At 37.8% G+C, this 23116-nt stretch overlaps 2 protein-coding genes and 2 long non-coding RNA genes across 5 annotated transcripts; 3 read left to right on the forward strand and 1 right to left on the reverse strand.

Moving 5' to 3' along the window:
• Nucleotides 1-711: 711 nt before the first annotated feature.
• LOC115930052 lies at nucleotides 712-4505 on the reverse strand. The gene is made up of 2 exons (XR_004066809.1): nucleotides 3939-4505; nucleotides 712-2298 (listed from the first exon to the last, which is right to left on the reverse strand). It is a non-coding gene; the product is annotated as an uncharacterized LOC115930052 (long non-coding RNA).
• Nucleotides 4506-6831: 2326 nt separating this feature from the next.
• LOC115930050 lies at nucleotides 6832-9802 on the forward strand. 2 transcript variants are annotated; one of them, XM_031000469.1, is made up of 3 exons: nucleotides 6832-7169; nucleotides 8408-8548; nucleotides 9680-9802. In XM_031000469.1, the coding sequence occupies exons 1-3, from the start codon at nucleotides 6986-6988 to the stop codon at nucleotides 9727-9729; spliced, it is 375 nt and encodes a 124-aa protein (XP_030856329.1). In that variant the 5' UTR covers nucleotides 6832-6985; the 3' UTR covers nucleotides 9730-9802. The 2 variants fall into 2 exon arrangements, 1 of the variants encoding a protein (XP_030856329.1); XR_004066807.1 differs by having other exon boundaries at nucleotides 6835-7169; nucleotides 8390-8548.
• A 2822-nt stretch (nucleotides 9803-12624) lies between these two features.
• LOC115930051 lies at nucleotides 12625-16420 on the forward strand. Its single transcript, XR_004066808.1, has 2 exons — nucleotides 12625-13193; nucleotides 14834-16420. It is a non-coding gene; the product is annotated as an uncharacterized LOC115930051 (long non-coding RNA).
• A 2338-nt stretch (nucleotides 16421-18758) lies between these two features.
• Nucleotides 18759-22695, forward strand: LOC115930049. The gene is made up of 6 exons (XM_031000467.1): nucleotides 18759-19013; nucleotides 20028-20115; nucleotides 20407-20642; nucleotides 21142-21306; nucleotides 21821-21985; nucleotides 22505-22695. The coding sequence occupies exons 2-6, from the start codon at nucleotides 20075-20077 to the stop codon at nucleotides 22693-22695; spliced, it is 798 nt and encodes a 265-aa protein (XP_030856327.1). The 5' UTR covers nucleotides 18759-19013; nucleotides 20028-20074.
• The last annotated feature ends 421 nt before the right edge of the window (nucleotides 22696-23116 follow it).

Here is a 23116-nt window from a genome sequence, read left to right on the forward strand (position 1 = left end):
GAAAATTTCAGAGTCTAACATTGCGCGGTTACGTAATAACGACGTCATCGTAAAGCGTCCTCTTGCAATAAATTGGATATTTCTGTACCACGAACCGTCCTCTCTCGCGCTCGCGCGCTCAGGACACTTAGACTGTGGGGCAAGGGCCAGTTAACCATCTAAAAAAAAAGTTTCGTAGTCCCATCTTTGGCAGAGAAAACTAACTATACCAAATGATTGTGATGAAGTTGCTGATGAGAAAACACCTTTGTTCTCCAAATTTCGTACACCCGTTGATGAGATAACATGCTAATTAGTTTAATTGGATTTTAACAAGATTTCCTTGAAAAAGACTAGCGCCAACTATGGTAAATAGTCCATTTTGCTGATTCAAAGTTGCTATTTCTTGATTCTTTTTTGCAAAACATTTATTTCAGACCTCTATGAGACTGTTCGGGTGTGATTTTTCTGCGCAATTAATTTAATCCGCTAATTAGTTTTATTGGATTTTAACAAGATTTCCTTGAAAAAGACTAGCGCCAACTATGGTAAAATAGCCATTTTGCTGATTCAAAAGGCATTCAAATTTGCTGTTTCTTGATTATTTTTTGCAAAACATTTATTTCAGACCTCTATGAGACTGTTCGGGTGTGATTTTTCTGCGCAATTAATTTATATTTATGCTGTTGGTGAACTTGAAAACACTAATTGCAATTTTCCACGTTTTTTTAATATTTCAGCACGTCATCAAGACGAGTTTTGTTAAGCCCAAGTTATGTAATTTCTTGCATCTTGTTTAAGTTACCATCTGTTTGTATATTCATGTCACTCATTTAACTCTTCCTTTTTCCCTATTTCTCTCTCTATCTCTCTCTCTCTCTCTCATCACACACGTTTTTTGTTCTCATGTCTCCTCTTAAAAATCTCTTTTTCTTCCCCTGTTGTTTTCTCCTTACTCTTCCATTCTCTTTCATCATAATTTACCTTATTATATTCAACATGTCTTATTGAGTTTCATCAACTGTGCAAACTCCTTCCAATCAAATCATCAATATTGTGGCTTTTAGTTTATTTTCCACTTCCCCGAAAAATATATTGCTGTTCAAAACTTTGTTAATACTAATACTAGGTAGTACTAGCAACACTGCTCATGGTCTGCATAGCATCAGTTTAGAACAATACAAATTTCAAAGAGAAACCTAACAACAAATTCATACCAAAACTGCCAAATAAATTATATTCTTCTCTGTTTAATTTGATTTCATTCATTACGTAAAATGTATTACCGTACTACCATTTTGTCAATGACATTTATCTACAAGTAGATTACCGGGTACTTTTTCTAAAACCGGTACTTGCCACTGCCAGTGAAATCAGAACTATGGTACATGTATGTTGTAATTTACAAATGCAATTTAACTTGAACTGCAAAGATTGTTAACAGTTTTTACATAAATATTGATGGAATTGAAATAAATTATGAAACATTGATAAGATGTGTCTAGTCATTTGTTGTCTTTTTTTTTTTTGGTTCAAAGAAAATGTCCTAAAATATGTTGATAGAAAAATTGCCAAAAAGCTGTTACTGTTGAGGAATTCATAAATTTTACATATTTCGATTAGAACAAGTGTCCAAAGAGTGTGATGGAAAGTTTGAAACGACCCATACATTTGAACGTAATAAAGTTTTATATTTGACTATAAATCTTGGCAATGCTTCAACATGGCAAAATACATGTATGCATAATAAATAATAAATGTCCATATTATTATTATTATTATGAAACAAATGAGCATGCAATGCAAGTACAATAGTACATTACTGTAAGTGATTACTTAGTAAACATTTTTCCAGCTCTGAAATTATATCTTTACATATATTTAGTATATTCTTATATTACAGTTGCACATAATGTATATGTAAAACACCCCAGTCGACCCATACATTTGTATATGTCTATTCATGAAAGGTTGGTTATTTTGTACATAATTTACAAAGGAACCATAGGGATATAAAAATCTTTTTTTTTTAATCCCCAAATTGAATAAGAAATATCAGAGAAAAAGTTTCACAATGATCTTGCCTTTGTTCATTTTAATTTTATCATATATATTTGTTGTTATCAATAGAACCAGTTAATGTTGAAAAATCTGCTGATAAACAGCAAAAAATATTGCATACATCTAGTGCTCAATATGAACGCGTAAATTTTATGCTGATGGTCTCAAATAGGTCCAACAAATCAAAGCTGGCAGATGAGCGCCGAGATTGTAGACTCCTACACAGCTTCTTAGGTTGTGAAGGGATATCAGATGGATCTGGGGGAAAAAGAATATAAAACACTAGGTCAGAAACAAAGCTCATATCAAAAATTGGCGATAGCTTCGCTGTCATTTCAAAAATTTCAGATAGCTTTGGCGTCTTTTAAAAATTCTTTAAATGTTTCAAAAACAAAAATTCATATTAGTCTACAAGTCATTTCGAAAATTGGCAATAGCTTCGCCGTCTTTTCTATTTTAAAATTAAAATTGTTGATACTGATAGCTTGACAGCCGCCATGTCTATCTTCATGTTAGAAAAAGTGCCCCTTGTCTAAATATGCTTTCTATTTTGACCCCTATTGAGTGTGCAACTATAATGGCTTCATGCACTGATTACAAAAAAATGTAAACAACACACCACATCCCAGCACTAAATAAACCAGTTTAAAATAATGCTGTTTTGACCAGGACAATAAGTTAAACTAACTAGGAAGGCATGTCTAAAGTTAAGTAAAGCCTGGCTCAATGCGTCCAACTTGTCCGACATTTTTTTTGTTTTCCATTAGGCCTATTATTATAATTTACAGCTAAGGAGGGTCTACATGTACGTACATGATTACATCAATGACATAACAAACAAAATTGATGTCAACTCACAGAGGCATTGTAAACGATTCAATCAACTGACAGACTTCATCATTCAAGCTCCATCATGCATGCATAAAGGGCCTAAATCTAGGCCTAGCCCATAGGCCTAGGCCTAGAGCCTAGAGCCTAGAGGGTCTAGAGTAAAGGAGCCCGTAATCGGCCAGCTCCCGTTTTCGGCCGATTGGTTGGATACAAGGTAAAATCACTCTAAAATACATCGCATAATAGCATAACACATATCCCACACATACCATACCATGCCAGTGTCACTGAAGAACCACATTTGCAATGGAAAATATATCCTAAAATATCACATTTTAGCGATGTAATCGCCGGTCCCGCTACCCAAATCTGAAAAATCGAGTATCTTACGCGTGTCTGTAAGAAATATGGGTACCATAAAATGAGCTTTATTTCAAGTATTTTTCAGATTTAAAGCCCGATTTTGTGCTAGTCGCAAGCTCAAAAGTATGTCATCGCATGTATTAAATCAATGCAGCCGCACACCGCGACGCACACACGATATCTCTATCTAATTCAGATTCCAACTTCCGATCACCGCTGTGCCCGTCTTCGGCCAGGCGAGCACCAGGGAGCTCCGGCGTGGGATACCTGCTCCGCCCGCTTGTGCTGTACATCAGCGCGGAAACGCACGGCGCGCGCGAGCGCTTCCTATTGACTTTGTACATGCGGCCGTAAACTGAAACGCTCGGCCGATAACGGGCTCCAAAACAGTGAAAATTGAAATGGATATTGTCATGGCAATTCGTGATTTTTTTCTGGGATTCTTTTTTTGTGTAAATAATAATAATATTTGCTTCATGATTTGAACAAGAAATGATAATAAATAGGAAGTAAAGAGTCCTAAAAATAGGATTTTGTCTTAAGTGGCCGAAAACGGGCTACTTTACTCTAGACTCTATTCTCTAGATCTAATTGTTTTTTTTTTTAATGAGGCTAGAGCTAGATCAAAGTAAAGGCAGGGCCTTAATTTTTGCTGGGTTATCATGGTTATCATGGTTATTGCAAACAAAGAAATTGAAACTCACCTTCAAATTCAGTCTTGTTAGAATCTCGAGGTATTTTACGGAGAAAAGTGCAAAATTGAGACGGATTTCCTTGCCAATGTCGCCGGTATTGAACCGTATACATACAGCGACAGTACCAGTGCAGCGCAAATTACAACATTGTCATTTGCAATGCACCACTGGTACTGTCGCCGTATACAACAACCGTGAAGGCACGTATACGGGCGACATTGGCAAGGAAATCCGTCGCAATTTTGCTCTTTTCTCCGTCCATATTTTTCAAAATATCAGCAGAAGCAAAAGCTTTGGACCATTTTGTGTCTGTAAATTCTTTCAAAACGACATCATTCACAGTCGGGAAGTGAATAAAACACCTCTTTATCTCTGTATCGGTGACGAAACTTCATCGGTGTCATAATTATGGTTGTTAGATGTTTTTATGTAGCGAACGAGGACAATGACGTAGGGAAAATCCCGCCTCGTGATTGGTTGAATTGGACACACCTCCGATTTCCCGGGATATTACCCACGATTATTAGGAGGCAACATAATTATTATCTTTAATTAGTTTTCACGAAAAACCGTAAAGAAAATGAGGAGAACAAATGGTAAATATGTTTGTAATAATTTTCTTTATATTTTCATACTGCCCAGATAACAATACGGCGTTGGGCCAACGTCGGCCATGGTCGGCAGGGTCGCAGTCGGCAAGCCAACGTTGGCTAATCGTTGGGCCATCGTCGCCATTTTTTACTGATAAATGGTGGCTATTGGTTGGCTCATTCGACGTTGGGCCAATGTTGGCTGAACGTTGGTCCATTGTCGCCATTTTCACTGATAAATGGTGGCTATTGGTTGGCTATTCGACGTTGGGCCAATGTTGGCTGAACGTTGGTTCATTGTCGCCATTTTCACTGATAAATGGTGGCTATTGGTTGGCTATTCGACGTTGGTCCAATGTTGGCTGAACGTTGGTCCATTGTCGCCATTCTCACTGATAAATGATGGCTATTGGTTGGCTATTCGACGTTGGGCCAATGTTGGCTGAACGTTGGTCCATTGTCGCCATTTTCACTGATAAATGGTGGCTTTTGGTTGGCTATTCGACGTTGGGCTGTTGTTGGTTTAATGTTGGTCCATTGTCGCCATTTTCACTGATAAATGGTGGCTTTGGGTTGGCTATTCGACGTTGGGCCAATGTTGGCTAAATGTTGGTCCATCGTCTCAATTATCACTGATAAATATTGGCTATTGATTGGCTATTCGACGTTGGGCTAACGTTGGCTCATTGTCGCCCTTTTTACTGATAAATGTTGGCTTTTGGTTGGCTATTCGACGTTGGGCCATTGTTGGCTGAACGTTGGTCCATTGTCGCCATTTTCACTGATAAATGGTGGCTTTGGGTTGGCTATTCGACGTTGGGCCAATGTTGGCTAAATGTTGGTCCATCGTCTCAATTATCACTGATAAATATTGGCTATTGATTGGCTATTCGACGTTGGGCTAACGTTGGCTCATTGTCGCCATTTTTACTGATAAATGGTGGCTATATAGTTGGCTATTCGACGTTGGGCCAATGTTGGCTGAACGTTGGTCCATTGTCGCCATTTTCACTGATAAATGGTGGCTATTGGTTGGCTATTCGACGTTGGGCCAATGTTGGCTGAACGTTGGTCCATTGTCGCCATTTTCACTGATAAATGGTGGCTATTGGTTGGCTATTCGACGTTGGTCCAATGTTGGCTGAACGTTGGTCCATTGTCGCCATTTTCACTGATAAATGATGGCTATTGGTTGGCTATTCGACATTGGGCCAATGTTGGCTGAACGTTGGTCTATTGTCGCCATTTTCACTGATAAATGGTGGCTATTGGTTGGCTATTCGACGTTGGTCCAATGTTGGCTGAACGTTGGTCCATTGTCGCCATTTTCACTGATTAATGATGGCTATTGGTTGGCTATTCGACGTTGGGCCAATGTTGGCTGAACGTTGGTCTATTGTCGCCATTTTCACTGATAAATGGTGGCTTTTGGTTAGCTATTCGACGTTGGGCTATTGTTGGTTCAATGTTGGTCCATTGTCGCCATTTTCACTGATAAATGGTGGCTTCGGGTTGGCTATTCGACGTTTGGCCAATGTTGGCTTAATGTTGGTCCATCGTCTCAATTATCACTGATAAATGTTGGCTATTGGTTGGCTATTCGACGTTGGGCCAATGTTGGTTGAACGTTGGTCTATTGTCTCATTTATTACTGATAAATGTTGGCTTTTGGTTGGCTATTCGACATTGGGCTAACGTTGGCTCATTGTCGCCATTTTCACTGATAAATGGTGGCTATTAGTTGGCTATTCGACGTAAGGCCAATGTTGGCTGAACATTGGTCCATTGTCACTATTTTTACTGATAAATGGTGGCTATTGGTTGGCTATTCGACGTTGAGCTAAAGTTGGCTCAACGTTGGTCCATTGTCGCCATTTACACTGATAAATGGTGGCTATTGGTTGGCTATTCGACGTTGGGCCAATGTTGGCTGAACGTTGGTCCATTGTCTCAAATATTACTGATAACTGTTGGCGTTTGGTTGGCTAATCGACGTTAGGCCAATGTGGGCTGAAAGTTGGACTATCGTCTTAATTTTTTTACTTATAAATGTTGGCTATTGGTTGGCTATTTGGCGTTGGGCCAATGTTGGCTTCATGTTGGTCCATCGTCTCAATTTTTTTTTTTAAATGGTGGCTTTGGGTTGGCTATTCGACGTTGGGCTAACGTCGGCTGAACGTTGGTCCATCGTCTCAATTTTAAATGTTAAATGTTGGCTTTTGGCTGGCCATTCGATGTTGGGCCAATGTTGGCTGAACGTTGGTCCATCGTCTCAATTATTACTGATAAATTGTGGTTGTTAATATTGGCTATTCGACGTTTGGCTATTAACGTTGGCTCAATGTTGGTCCATCGTTTCAAATTTTACTGAGAAATGGTGGATATGTTGGCTAATATACGCGACGTTGGGCCAACCTTGGCTTAACGTTGGTCTATATCGTCTCCATCTTTACTGATAAATAGTGCATGTATATATTGGTTGGCTATATGACGTTGGGCCAACGTAGCAAATACGACCTAGTACCGCTACATCCGGGTAAAAAAAATTGCATGCGTGCGCATGCCCATGTGCTCATGCAATTGCAACGTACGTCAGCCATATCCTGTCCATTTGTCTGGATCAGTTGCCGGGGAGTACCAACACTGCATGGTAAATGAATGATTTTCTTTCTCTTTCAACGTTATTTTTGTGAGCATGTCGCGTGAAACTGATAAATTGTATAGTGTGAGAACTCCCCGTCACAAAGCGAGGGAAATAGCATGAGAAATTGTTAAAGTAATCATTGATAATTCCATGTCCAAATGAAAGTGAAAGTGCATGAGTACGAGTGTACCGCTCGTCGTATGCTTAGCATGCACACCCGCTGCGTGCAATTGAAGTGTGAGTGATGGCTATGATGGCTATGATGGGGGCCGAAGTGTCGGCATCAGATGCATTGAGTGTTTGCCGTGATAAATGTTAATATGTTCCTGACTTAGAGTTAGACCTAGGTGATGTATTGATGCATCATGTTGCAGCGTCCGTGACAGTGATGATGTTCATCCCAATATGCAATATCGACCATGAATCAAATGATTGTGAATCTGTTGGTGTTACAAGTGTTGAAGGTGCTGATGCATTGTTGGAAAGACCAATTGAATCAAATAGAGCTGAATGGGAAGACGCATCATTTTTTTTAATGCATATCTAAATGATATTATAGTCTCTGATACTTTCAGATTTAGAAGTAGGTCTATACTATACTCTGTAGTAGCTCAATATATGCTGATGATGATTCAGTTCGAAAGGGAATAAATTACGAGATTGGGCTGTGAATTAAGATATCGATCCGCTAGTACATGTTTCTAGCCTCCTGAAATCTTACAAGGGAGTGTGCCAAGTCTGCCAAAATATGCAAGAACTTTGTACCAACACATTTAGTGGATTGTGAGTGTGATGTGAAAGAGGTAGCTGGTGGGAATTACCCTCATTTTGGCATTTGCAATCATTTAAAGTCACAATTGGCCAAGAACCTCAATTTGATCAAATAGTAAATAGGAAAAAATATTGGGGGCGGGGGTAACACTGATCGATCCCATAATTTTCATTCACAATTTTCATTCACAAATTTGATTATTGCTGCATTTTTATTCTCATTTTCAAATTAGTTTTTATTGTTTATGCACATGTATATTAAATTGCTATAATTTGAACCGAAGGTAAATATTCTAATTATTTATTTTCAAAAATTCTGACGTTCTTTATTAATACATTCAATTCTATATAGCTCTTCCAAATCCCAATACTTTTTTCTCCCATAATCCCTACAATTCTGAAATTCAAATATGAAATCCTGCATTTCATATCGTCAACTTTACAACAAATTCCAGATTCCTCTACCCGTTCAGATCCAGCTACCCCTACCTCGATCATCCAGAACAGCATCAACAGCACCGAGGAGTCGAGGACCCCTTCGACATCGACCCCATCAACCTCCAGAACACTGTCGACCCCAACGACCCCATTGACCTCAACATTCAGAAATATGGGTATGTCATTTGGCATTTTATTCATTTTGTATTTAGTTATACATGTAGACAGGATAGCACTTCTTAGTATTCGTTATAGTTGTGCCCTGCACACAAAGTACAAATGTACTGGATTAATGTATGTTTGTGTAGGACATAGCTGCTAACGGATGCTAGTATCTTTTTCCTGATTATATTGAGAAACTGCATTGTGATCACTTACAAAACTATTCAACAACAACAAATCTTGAAATACTGCTTATAGCAGTATTTTTGGGAAACAATTCTGAATGCAGGGTGCCACAAAAAACAAAACACAGTCAATTGATTTGTTTCTTGTATAAGCAACTAACGATATAGCTTTGTGTTTTTGTTTCTACTTTGAAGCCCCTCGAGCTCTCTCAAGTATTGGGAGCTTACATAAGTACAAAAAAAAGTATTGGGAGCTTCACATTTCACTTCAATGTTATAATGATGTGAAAGAAAATGCCACTCTTCTTCAAAAATTTGTCCTAAAAATTAGAAAGAATACAAACTTACTAACTAAGGGTTTTGTGTTGTATGCAGAAAACGCACATTTTGTATTCTTTCATCCATATTCTACTTCAAACACATTTGTTAGGGCAATATTCTATTTGCAGAAGTGTCCGGGTTTAATGACATCCTCTTTTACATCATACCATTTAAGTGAGATTGTGCCATCTATTCTTTGCCTAATTTTGGGATCCAACACTTAAGAGGGGCTTTAAACTGTTATCAATCAAGCATCTCAACACTGAGCAAACAGATACTATAAATTGGTTCTTTCTATTGAAGAATATTACTGCCATTTTACCTCAAATGTATATTTCCTTTGTTAAGAAGAGTGTTTGATGCTATTCTAATTAAACAAGACAAAATAAAAGAAATCCATTCCTTTCTAATTTCCATACGTCTGGGTCATTCGCTCTAAAGTTTGAACGAAGTTATTTTCATGAAAAAGTACTTCTATCCATGAAATTTCATCAAAACTAGGGAGGATGTGCCACTCAGGACTACCTCCCTTGAATGCCGTACTATTTGATTAATATCCGTACTATTTCAAGGTGATGTTTCCATGATCTGCTTTTAAATCTTGTTTGGTTTCTTTCTTCTTCTTTTTTTTTGCCGCAGATGTCGAAGTTGTACCACCACAAGCTAGACAAGATTTTGATTCCGACTAACCCGTTCTTTAAAGGTCCATTGCCTTAGGAAATTAAAACTTTTATGTCTTGTATCAAGACCCTTTTAAAGCAACATAATAACAATTGTTTCATAAATAAATGCCTCCTTATATTTTTTACAATTTTTGGAAAACCTCTCCAAGTTGCTCGTCTAATGGTGGACCCCGCCCCTTACAGTTCTCAGAGTTTCTCGGAATGATTGACCAAAGGATTAGTGATGTTATATCAAGAACGATCTCCGCTTAGGCAAGCTACGGTGCTTGCTAGCCAGCTCTGCAGGCATTATGTTTTGTACACAAACATAAACAATAACTTTTGTTATTAAATAGTGTGCTATGCATCTTTACTTGTTATTTATTGTGATGATTTCACTAATGGCCCAATTTTAAAAAGAGAGCTATACCATGAGTCGAAGAAGGTCGTAATTGATTTGAATGCCTGTATAACGTGTCAACTAAATGCATGCTATAAAGAATGTCAAAGGTAAGAAAAAAAATGTTTCATATATCTAAGTGACTGAATGTTCTTCGTACTACCTTCTTCTCAATTTAAAGAAATATTGAAAGTGGTATATCAGAGTGAAGAAACTTGTGTTTTCCCCTTTACAAGCTCTGCTCTTTCTTCACTTTCAAATTTCCTCTCTTGTTATATAAACATTTAGCGATTGCTTTACTTCACACATTCAAGCAATGTATACTATCCCTCCTAAAAAAAAACTGTTTGTAGATGTGTTAACAATAGATATGGCGACGAAATGTATCAGCATCTCTGAAATGCCTAAGCATCAAAAATGTTGGCAATTTCTCTGAATTGTATTTTTTATTTTTTATGGAACATTGTTTACATTAATTGCCTAGTTTTTGGTATGCAAATGGTGGACACTTTATTAATTTCTTTATATTTTTGTGCTGTACATATGTAGAGGAATCTTGTCATAAGCAATCGTGTTCGTCTGCCAGAAAGTTTGTTTTGTTTTACTCGGGAAGTTGTGAGGATTGTTTATTATATTCGTACAATGAATTTCAGTATGTTATGTTGTGTTACGTGTAAGCGATAATTCATTTTATAACAGCTCCTATCGTCCTAGCATTCATTGATAGTAGGCCTATATTGTGACACATTGAGATACCTTGAACTTGAAACTATGTTTACATCTTTTTCGAATTCAAACGAAAATACAAAAGAAAGATGTACAATAATTGTATTCACATTTACAACAGTTTGTTTATTACACATAAAATAAAGTATGTTTTATCACAAAATCAGTTTATTTTCCTTGTTCTTTTGTTTTGGAGGGAGGGGGATGTATTCAGAGCAAATTCTAAGAAGCAAGATGGTGAACTTTTCATTAAAATGGGACAAATAAGTTGTTATCAAGTTTTGATAGTGATTAAAATGTACATGTACAAAATAGACATGACGAAATTAAAATAACATGTCCCTCTTGCTTCAATATTGTTATTATACATATCTTCCAGCGGGATCTAAGTCGAGTTCTATAATGAACTTTTCTAAAATTCAGTCTAATTTTGATGAAATTGTTACTATCTTCATTTTGTGGATTTTGCTCTGTTTATTTATTTAATCCAATCTTAAACTACTTGGCTTTTCCTTGTCACGTTGTGATGCATGTGTTTGAATGATTGTACATGTCCGATGTAGTATGATCTTGGCGATGTTCTTATGAACGGACGACTGATGTTGGTGTGAATATGTTTTTGAGTTGGTGTTGGTAATGTCAGAAGAATGTTGGCATGAACTGGAAAGGGGAGGTACAACGTCGGCACATGGTGGGATACGGGTTGGCATAACGTTGCTTCTACGTCGGCAAATGGTGGAGAAGAGGTTGGCATAACGTTGGTCTAGCATTGGCACATGGTGGAGGAGGGGTCGGCACTTGGTGGGAAAAGGGTTGGCATTATGTTAGGACAACGTCGGGGAGACGTCGGCACATAGTGTAAAAGGGGTTGGCATTACGTTGGTCCTACGTCAGGGAGACGTCGGCACATGGTGGAAAAGGGGTTGGCATTACGTTTGTCCTATGTCGGCATATGGTGGATTAGGGGTTGACATGACGTTGGTCATACGTCGGGGGGACGTTGGCCCGATGTTGGCTTAATGTCATTTCGTCGTTGTCGGGCCAACGTTGGCCCACCGGCAAGAAAGCCGTTGGCCCAACATCACATTGACGACGATGGCGCAACGTAACAGCCCACGACGTCGGCACATGGTGGGATAGGGGTTGGCATAACGTTGGTCCAATGTCGGAACTACGTCGGCAAATGGTTGGATAGGGGTTGGTATAACGTTGGGCCAATGTCGAGGAGACGTCGGCACATGGTGGGATAAGGGTTGGCATAACGTTTATCCAATGTCGGAACAACGTCGGCACATGGTGGGATAGGGGTTGGCATAACGTTGGTCGTACGTCGGCACATGGTTAAAAAAGGGTTGGGACGACGTTGGTCCAATGTCGGAAAGACGTCGGCATACGGTGGAAAAGAGGTTGGCATAACGTTGGTTCAATGTCGGGAGGACATCGGCACATATGGTCGGATAGGGGTCGGCATAACGTTGGCCCGATGTTGGCTTAATGTCATTTTGTCACTGTCGGGCCAACGTTGGCCCACCGGCAAGAAAGCCGTGGGCCCAACATCATGTTGGCGACGTTGGACCAACGTAACAGCTTACGTTGGCCCCACGTTGGCGTAACGTCGTATTGTTATCTGGGTGGTTTGGTCGACTGCCACTGATGGGACTACGAAACAACACAATACAGTGACTTAGTCACTGTATTGTGTTGTTTCGTAGTCCCATCAGTGGCAGTCGACCAAACCAGTATGAAAATATAAAGAAAATTATTACAAACATATTTACCATTTGTTCTCCTCATTTTCTTTACGGTTTTTCGTGAAAACTAATTAAAGATAATAATTATGTTGCCTCCTAATAATCGTGGGTAATATCCCGGGAAATCGGAGGTGTGTCCAATTCAACCAATCACGAGGCGGGATTTTCCCTACGTCATTGTCCTCGTTCGCTACATAAAAACATCTAACAACCATAATTATGACACCGATGAAGTTTCGTCACCGATACAGAGATAAAGAGGTGTTTTATTCACTTCCCGACTGTGAATGATGTCGTTTTGAAAGAATTTACAGACACAAAATGGTCCAAAGCTTTTGCTTCTGCTGATATTTTGAAAAATATGGACGGAGAAAAGAGCAAAATTGCGACGGATTTCCTTGCCAATGTCGCCCGTATACGTGCCTTCACGGTTGTTGTATACGGCGACAGTACCAGTGGTGCATTGCAAATGACAATGTTGTAATTTGCGCTGCACTGGTACTGTCGCTGTATGTATACGGTTCAATACCGGCGACATTGGCAAGGAAATCCGTCTCAATTTTGCACTTTTCTCCGTAAAATACCTCGAGATTCTAACAAGACTGAATTTGAAGGTGAGTTTCAATTTCTTTGTTTGCAATAACCATGATAACCATGATAACCCAGCAAAAATTAAGGCCCTGCCTTTACTTTGATCTAGCTCTAGCCTCATTAAAAAAAAAAACAATTAGATCTAGAGAATAGAGTCTAGAGTAAAGTAGCCCGTTTTCGGCCACTTAAGACAAAATCCTATTTTTAGGACTCTTTACTTCCTATTTATTATCATTTCTTGTTCAAATCATGAAGCAAATATTATTATTATTTACACAAAAAAAGAATCCCAGAAAAAAATCACGAATTGCCATGACAATATCCATTTCAATTTTCACTGTTTTGGAGCCCGTTATCGGCCGAGCGTTTCAGTTTACGGCCGCATGTACAAAGTCAATAGGAAGCGCTCGCGCGCGCCGTGCGTTTCCGCGCTGATGTACAGCACAAGCGGGCGGAGCAGGTATCCCACGCCGGAGCTCCCTGGTGCTCGCCTGGCCGAAGACGGGCACAGCGGTGATCGGAAGTTGGAATCTGAATTAGATAGAGATATCGTGTGTGCGTCGCGGTGTGCGGCTGCATTGATTTAATACATGCGATGACATACTTTTGAGCTTGCGACTAGCACAAAATCGGGCTTTAAATCTGAAAAATACTTGAAATAAAGCTCATTTTATGGTACCCATATTTCTTACAGACACGCGTAAGATACTCGATTTTTCAGATTTGGGTAGCGGGACCGGCGATTACATCGCTAAAATGTGATATTTTAGGATATATTTTCCATTGCAAATGTGGTTCTTCAGTGACACTGGCATGGTATGGTATGTGTGGGATATGTGTTATGCTATTATGCGATGTATTTTAGAGTGATTTTACCTTGTATCCAACCAATCGGCCGAAAACGGGAGCTGGCCGATTACGGGCTCCTTTACTCTAGACCCTCTAGGCTCTAGGCTCTAGGCCTAGGCCTATGGGCTAGGCCTAGATTTAGGCCCTTTATGCATGCATGATGGAGCTTGAATGATGAAGTCTGTCAGTTGATTGAATCGTTTACAATGCCTCTGTGAGTTGACATCAATTTTGTTTGTTATGTCATTGATGTAATCATGTACGTACATGTAGACCCTCCTTAGCTGTAAATTATAATAATAGGCCTAATGGAAAACAAAAAAAATGTCGGACAAGTTGGACGCATTGAGCCAGGCTTTACTTAACTTTAGACATGCCTTCCTAGTTAGTTTAACTTATTGTCCTGGTCAAAACAGCATTATTTTAAACTGGTTTATTTAGTGCTGGGATGTGGTGTGTTGTTTACATTTTTTTGTAATCAGTGCATGAAGCCATTATAGTTGCACACTCAATAGGGGTCAAAATAGAAAGCATATTTAGACAAGGGGCACTTTTTCTAACATGAAGATAGACATGGCGGCTGTCAAGCTATCAGTATCAACAATTTTAATTTTAAAATAGAAAAGACGGCGAAGCTATTGCCAATTTTCGAAATGACTTGTAGACTAATATGAATTTTTGTTTTTGAAACATTTAAAGAATTTTTAAAAGACGCCAAAGCTATCTGAAATTTTTGAAATGACAGCGAAGCTATCGCCAATTTTTGATATGAGCTTTGTTTCTGACCTAGTGTTTTATATTCTTTTTCCCCCAGATCCATCTGATATCCCTTCACAACCTAAGAAGCTGTGTAGGAGTCTACAATCTCGGCGCTCATCTGCCAGCTTTGATTTGTTGGACCTATTTGAGACCATCAGCATAAAATTTACGCGTTCATATTGAGCACTAGATGTATGCAATATTTTTTGCTGTTTATCAGCAGATTTTTCAACATTAACTGGTTCTATTGATAACAACAAATATATATGATAAAATTAAAATGAACAAAGGCAAGATCATTGTGAAACTTTTTCTCTGATATTTCTTATTCAATTTGGGGATTAAAAAAAAAAGATTTTTATATCCCTATGGTTCCTTTGTAAATTATGTACAAAATAACCAACCTTTCATGAATAGACATATACAAATGTATGGGTCGACTGGGGTGTTTTACATATACATTATGTGCAACTGTAATATAAGAATATACTAAATATATGTAAAGATATAATTTCAGAGCTGGAAAAATGTTTACTAAGTAATCACTTACAGTAATGTACTATTGTACTTGCATTGCATGCTCATTTGTTTCATAATAATAATAATAATATGGACATTTATTATTTATTATGCATACATGTATTTTGCCATGTTGAAGCATTGCCAAGATTTATAGTCAAATATAAAACTTTATTACGTTCAAATGTATGGGTCGTTTCAAACTTTCCATCACACTCTTTGGACACTTGTTCTAATCGAAATATGTAAAATTTATGAATTCCTCAACAGTAACAGCTTTTTGGCAATTTTTCTATCAACATATTTTAGGACATTTTCTTTGAACCAAAAAAAAAAAGACAACAAATGACTAGACACATCTTATCAATGTTTCATAATTTATTTCAATTCCATCAATATTTATGTAAAAACTGTTAACAATCTTTGCAGTTCAAGTTAAATTGCATTTGTAAATTACAACATACATGTACCATAGTTCTGATTTCACTGGCAGTGGCAAGTACCGGTTTTAGAAAAAGTACCCGGTAATCTACTTGTAGATAAATGTCATTGACAAAATGGTAGTACGGTAATACATTTTACGTAATGAATGAAATCAAATTAAACAGAGAAGAATATAATTTATTTGGCAGTTTTGGTATGAATTTGTTGTTAGGTTTCTCTTTGAAATTTGTATTGTTCTAAACTGATGCTATGCAGACCATGAGCAGTGTTGCTAGTACTACCTAGTATTAGTATTAACAAAGTTTTGAACAGCAATATATTTTTCGGGGAAGTGGAAAATAAACTAAAAGCCACAATATTGATGATTTGATTGGAAGGAGTTTGCACAGTTGATGAAACTCAATAAGACATGTTGAATATAATAAGGTAAATTATGATGAAAGAGAATGGAAGAGTAAGGAGAAAACAACAGGGGAAGAAAAAGAGATTTTTAAGAGGAGACATGAGAACAAAAAACGTGTGTGATGAGAGAGAGAGAGAGAGATAGAGAGAGAAATAGGGAAAAAAGGAAGAGTTAAATGAGTGACATGAATATACAAACAGATGGTAACTTAAACAAGATGCAAGAAATTACATAACTTGGGCTTAACAAAACTCGTCTTGATGACGTGCTGAAATATTAAAAAAACGTGGAAAATTGCAATTAGTGTTTTCAAGTTCACCAACAGCATAAATATAAATTAATTGCGCAGAAAAATCACACCCGAACAGTCTCATAGAGGTCTGAAATAAATGTTTTGCAAAAAATAATCAAGAAACAGCAAATTTGAATGCCTTTTGAATCAGCAAAATGGCTATTTTACCATAGTTGGCGCTAGTCTTTTTCAAGGAAATCTTGTTAAAATCCAATAAAACTAATTAGCGGATTAAATTAATTGCGCAGAAAAATCACACCCGAACAGTCTCATAGAGGTCTGAAATAAATGTTTTGCAAAAAAGAATCAAGAAATAGCAACTTTGAATCAGCAAAATGGACTATTTACCATAGTTGGCGCTAGTCTTTTTCAAGGAAATCTTGTTAAAATCCAATTAAACTAATTAGCATGTTATCTCATCAACGGGTGTACGAAATTTGGAGAACAAAGGTGTTTTCTCATCAGCAACTTCATCACAATCATTTGGTATAGTTAGTTTTCTCTGCCAAAGATGGGACTACGAAACTTTTTTTTTAGATGGTTAACTGGCCCTTGCCCCACAGTCTAAGTGTCCTGAGCGCGCGAGCGCGAGAGAGGACGGTTCGTGGTACAGAAATATCCAATTTATTGCAAGAGGACGCTTTACGATGACGTCGTTATTACGTAACCGCGCAATGTTAGACTCTGAAATTTTCACAAAATGTAGGTATTTATTAGTACATGAAAAAAATGCAAAAAAATAAAAATTGAAAAAAATGCCGAATTTGGCCAGAGAGGACGGTTCGTGAAACGGGTGATCACCATTCTACAGCTGCTTGTGCGAGACAAGATCGAGGGGCGAGTACAAGGACGTAACTAGACCATTTAGAGCGGGGGGGGGGGGGGGGGGGGGGGGTGGACAAAATTTGCCGACTAAGTTGGCAAAAATATTAGCAGCAAGCGGAACAAAGACAAGAAAGGCGTTACTTTTTATATGTTTGCCGACATTGGCTGAAAAATTGAATTTGCCAAGAGAATTTTGGAACGGAGATGTAAACTAACACCCCTCCCACTCCCTCCACACACACCCATAATCTCCATCGCTGCCCCTAACGATAACTTGATAAAAGTTGATATACGGTAAACATCGTTATTAATCAAGATGATTGTTCTTGAACTTCAATTTGGGAGCCGGGCGCACATGATCCAAGTGCGGTGACCAAAACTACAGTAATCTTATTTGACAAAACTTAATGATGAGCAATGATAAATTCCTCGTCTGCTTTAATAGAGCTAGAAGGACGCTCATTCAATGTATAAAAGTAACGCCCTTCTGGCTCTCAAATGAATCATTTGAGGTGCATTAGTTGAACCGCGAAGCTATCAAAGCGATTGATCAGCATGACATTTAAGTGCGCCAACTCAGGATAGAATATTGTTCCCCTATAGTTTTGCGCATTAAATTAACCCAGTGGCGTATCCAGTAGTTGAGAAACAGGGGGGGGGGGGGGTAAATCAATAATGATAAATCAAAATCGATTTTAGCAACTGTCCACCATAAAAAGTATATTCTTATCTCAATTGCATTAACTCCATCACATAGATCACTTGATTAGAGGCATCAAAATACTGACGATCCATTATTACCCCCACATTGTTCTTGTATACATTCGGGTCTCTGAGTTCAAGTAACTTTGTATAATAATACTCATGCACACCGCGGCAGATCCAGAAATCTCTCACGGCAGGGGGGGGGGGGGGGCACAAATCCGAAGAAAAAAAATATGGACAAGTATTCCCCCCATCTCGAAAATAAAACCCAGTGTATCACATTCGCAGGCGCTTTTATGAAAATTCCATGCTGATTAGAAGACAAAAAGATAAACAGTGATTAATGTTTTTTCTTCTTCTTGTGCGTGTGTGTGTGTGAGTGTGTGTGTGTTCTTGATGTGTGGGACGTGTCCTGATATTTTGTGCTGTCTGCAACTAAAGGCTATTAATTCACCAGCGATTCTTGAATCATGCTTGAATCCGATGAATCACTGGCAAGCTGCCAGTTGAACGTATTTATTATACACGCTTGATGTACGAAAACTAGTGGGGAGTCAATCTATTTTGACATTCGCTGTGGATCAATGGCAACAACTAACGTACATTGCATGGGAGGGGGGCGAGGGGGGGGGGGGGGTGGGTACACTCCAGTCAGCCCTTGGATATAAAATCATAAATATTAACATTCTAAATATCAACCACGTTATCACTCATTTTACAACTTTTCGTTACCCGTTACACGAACCGTCCTCTCTGGCCAAATTCGGCATTTTTTTCAATTTTTATTTTTTGCATTTTTTTCATGTACTAATAAATACCTACATTTTGTGAAAATTTCAGAGTCTAACATTGCGCGGTTACGTAATAACGACGTCATCGTAAAGCGTCCTCTTGCAATAAATTGGATATTTCTGTACCACGAACCGTCCTCTCTCGCGCTCGCGCGCTCAGGACACTTCGTGGTGAAGAATTTGACGTAAATTGATCCGTCTGCTGCACCACGAAGCGGCCGCTTCCCTGGAAAGTTTGCCCGGATCCAATTATTTCGTAAGTATATGCTCTAAGATCTATTTTCTAAAACATAAAATATTTTCAAAAAACAATAAGAGATTCTTCCTTCGGTTATAGCAATTATATTTTTCTAAAAAGTTCATTTTATCATTAAATTCTCACGAAAAATTATGTTACAGTCCCGCCTATTCAGTTTTTGGTTGGACCTAACACGAAATCCTGTCTGACTGTTGATAATAAGAACTAACTTCAGATCTACTGAAGATATCTGCTTTCTAAGATTATTTAATGAATACTGTCTGTAGATTAGATAAACACAGGAAAAACTAGAACAAGAGCAATTCAACACTAGTAATTTAGGTCTAACTCTAGATCTAGACCTAGGATCTACTTTGTCTTTATCTTACAAATTTTACAATACTATTACTAACGACGACGATTTAGGCCTAGACCAGATCTATTTCTGATCAAAGAAAGACACAAATTAGACCTAGATGTAACTTAGTCTTAGTGTAGATCTAGACTAGAGTCTAGCTAGACCATAGTCTGACTAGACCTAGGTCTAGTCCTAACTTTTTCTAGTATTATTAAGATGTATAATGTTACTAACTAACCTATCTTATAGATTTTATCTAGATCTAACATTTGGACTAGATAGTTAAGGTTTTACCTAGGAGCTCCACCATTAGCAGATCTTAAGTCATTTGTGCCCTGCCCATTTCGGGGACCAAAACTGAAAGTTCTATTTTATATGTAATCTAATCAAGATAGTTACAATTAATGTACTGAACAATAGTTGGACTTCATCTAGATTAACCATTTTTTCATTACAAAAAAAATGTCTTATTCAGTCCCAAAAATTGGCAGGGACCAGGGTATTCATGTTCATGTTCTTGTTGACATTTTTATTTATGTACTTGAATGCATGGTGTAGTAAAATTATTGTAACTTTAATCTCTACCTATGTGTCAAATCATTGTGAAACCGATTTGTATATCATTGACTTTTATAATATTTTGTCTCATTTTTTTCTTGTTTTTATTATCGCAGATGTGGCTGTGCAACTTAGAGAAGGAGATATCTAAAACAAAGCAGGTATGCCAAGACCAAAGAAGAGCAAAGGGAAAAGTGGATCAAGGTAAGAATTCTTATGTTTACCAGAATAAATATTTATAAATAATGAAATGGTGTTAAAAAACAATATATAGGTGATGTCTTTGACTTTATAATTTCAAGTGTTGGGCCAATATTAATGCAGAATAATAATTTCTTCATGAATTATAAAAAATAAGGCTATAATTTCTTTACCAGTTCATCTCTCATGGAACAGCTTAATATGTATGTTTATTACCGAATACATACCGGTATGCAAAATTGTTATGAAAATAAGGTTGTTGAAATCTCTCTTTCTTTTTTTTATTCCTTTTAGACCGGATAAAGGCTATGATGTTTTGGTGCAATGGCATTTGAATGGTGCAAACAACATTGTTCATTCACCACTCCTTCAGTGGACAGGGAAGATGACAAAAGGGAAAGAGGTGATCATGGACTATGAAGGGACTCTGTGGCAAGGAATCGTTCTCGATTCAGAATATCTTGAAGATTCAGAATCGTCTGATGAGGAATTTGACATCCCCCTGGCACGACTTTCTGACAAATATGCAGGTATTACTCTCCTTTTCCTCTTTTTCCCAATTTGATATCATCTGAGTGTTAACCCGTTCTTGGGAGTATGAGAGTCTCGTCAAGAAAATGTTTACAATAATGAACTTGTGCATGAAAAAATGAACATATTTACAATAATGAATATGTATATACAAAAGAACGTAATTACAATTATGAATAAGAATGTTTGCATTATGAAAGTACAAGAATATAACAACAACAACAATCTAGACCAACTTTCCTACAAGATCTTAATGAGGAAAGACCGAAGCGCATGTTCAATATTATAAATGGATTCTTCTACATTTGTAAGATCTTTTTTTAGGGGGGAGGGGTGGGTGCAGGTTTGGGATGAGTCTTCTATTGGGGGGGGGGGGAGGCATTGGAACTAGTGTGTATATTTCACTATTGTAGTCTTATTCATTTTTTTTGGGGGGGGCATCTTCTTCGGAGAGTTTAAAACTAGTGTTTATATTCAATTTTTGTAATCCTACCCCAGAAGCAAAACTTGGTCCTCTACCCGTATCATCGCCATCACTTCCTGAAGATTCAACAGGATGTGGATCTGGATTGCCTGAACCAATATCCATCGCAAGTGACCAGATAACACAGTCTGATGAGGAATTTGACATCCCCCTGGCACGACTTTCTGACAAATATGCAGGTATTACACTCCTTTTCCCAATTTGATAGATAAGATAAGATAAGATTTTATTAAACTCTATCGAACCCCGATCGGGAGTATGAGAGTCTCAACAAGAACATATTGACAATAATGAATTTGTGCATGAAAAAATGACCATATTTACAATAATGAATATGCATATACAAATGAACTTAATTACAATTATGAATAAGAATGTTTGCATTATGAAAGTACAAGAATATAACAACAACAACAATCTAGACCAACTTTCCTACAAGATCTTAATGAGGAAAGACCGAAGCGCATGTTCAATATTATAAATGGATTCTTCTACATTTGTAAGATCTTTTTTTAGGGGGGAGGGGTGGGTGCAGGTTTGGGATGAGTCTTCTATTTGGGGGGGGGGAGGCATTGGAACTAGTGTGTATATTTCACTATTGTAGTCTTATTCATTTTTTTTTTGGGGGGGGGGCATCTTCTTCGGAGAGTTTAAAACTAGTGTTTATATTCAATTTTTGTAATCCTACCCCAGAAGCAAAACTTGGTCCTCTACCCGTATCATCGCCATCACTTCCTGAAGATTCAACAGGATGTGGATCTGGATTGCCTGAACCAATATCCATCGCAAGTGACCAGATAACACAGTCTGATGAGGAATTTGACATCCCCCTGGCACGACTTTCTGACAAATATGCAGGTATTACACTCCTTTTCCCAATTTGATAGATAAGATAAGATAAGATTTTATTAAACTCTATCGAACCCCGATCGGGAGTATGAGAGTCTCAACAAGAACATATTGACAATAATGAATTTGTGCATGAAAAAATGACCATATTTACAATAATGAATATGCATATACAAATGAACTTAATTACAATTATGAATAAGAATGTTTGCATTATGAAAGTACAAGAATATAACAACAACAACAATCTAGACCAACTTTCCTACAAGATCTTAATGAGGAAAGACCGAAGCGCATGTTCAATATTATAAATGGATTCTTCTACATTTGTAAGATCTTTTTTTAGGGGGGAGGGGTGGGTGCAGGTTTGGGATGAGTCTTCTATTTGGGGGGGGGGGGGGGGAGGCATTGGAACTAGTGTGTATATTTCACTATTGTAGTCTTATTCATTTTTTTTTTGGGGGGGGGCATCTTCTTCGGAGAGTTTAAAACTAGTGTTTATATTCAATTTTTGTAATCCTACCCCAGAAGCAAAACTTGGTCCTCTACCCGTATCATCGCCATCACTTCCTGAAGATTCAACAGGATGTGGATCTGGATTGCCTGAACCAATATCCATCGCAAGTGACCAGATAACACAGTCTGATGAGGAATTTGACATCCCCCTGGCACGACTTTCTGACAAATATGCAGGTATTACACTCCTTTTCCCAATTTGATAGATAAGATAAGATAAGATTTTATTAAACTCTATCGAACCCCGATCGGGAGTATGAGAGTCTCAACAAGAACATATTGACAATAATGAATTTGTGCATGAAAAAATGACCATATTTACAATAATGAATATGCATATACAAATGAACTTAATTACAATTATGAATAAGAATGTTTGCATTATGAAAGTACAAGAATATAACAACAACAACAATCTAGACCAACTTTCCTACAAGATCTTAATGAGGAAAGACCGAAGCGCATGTTCAATATTATAAATGGATTCTTCTACATTTGTAAGATCTTTTTTTAGGGGGGAGGGGTGGGTGCAGGTTTGGGATGAGTCTTCTATTTGGGGGGGGGGGGAGGCATTGGAACTAGTGTGTATATTTCACTATTGTAGTCTTATTCATTTTTTGGGGG

This window comes from Strongylocentrotus purpuratus, unplaced genomic scaffold (genome assembly GCF_000002235.5).
Source record: "Strongylocentrotus purpuratus isolate Spur 01 unplaced genomic scaffold, Spur_5.0 spur5_scaffold_6, whole genome shotgun sequence".
In the NCBI taxonomy this organism is placed as follows: domain Eukaryota; kingdom Metazoa; phylum Echinodermata; class Echinoidea; order Camarodonta; family Strongylocentrotidae; genus Strongylocentrotus; species Strongylocentrotus purpuratus.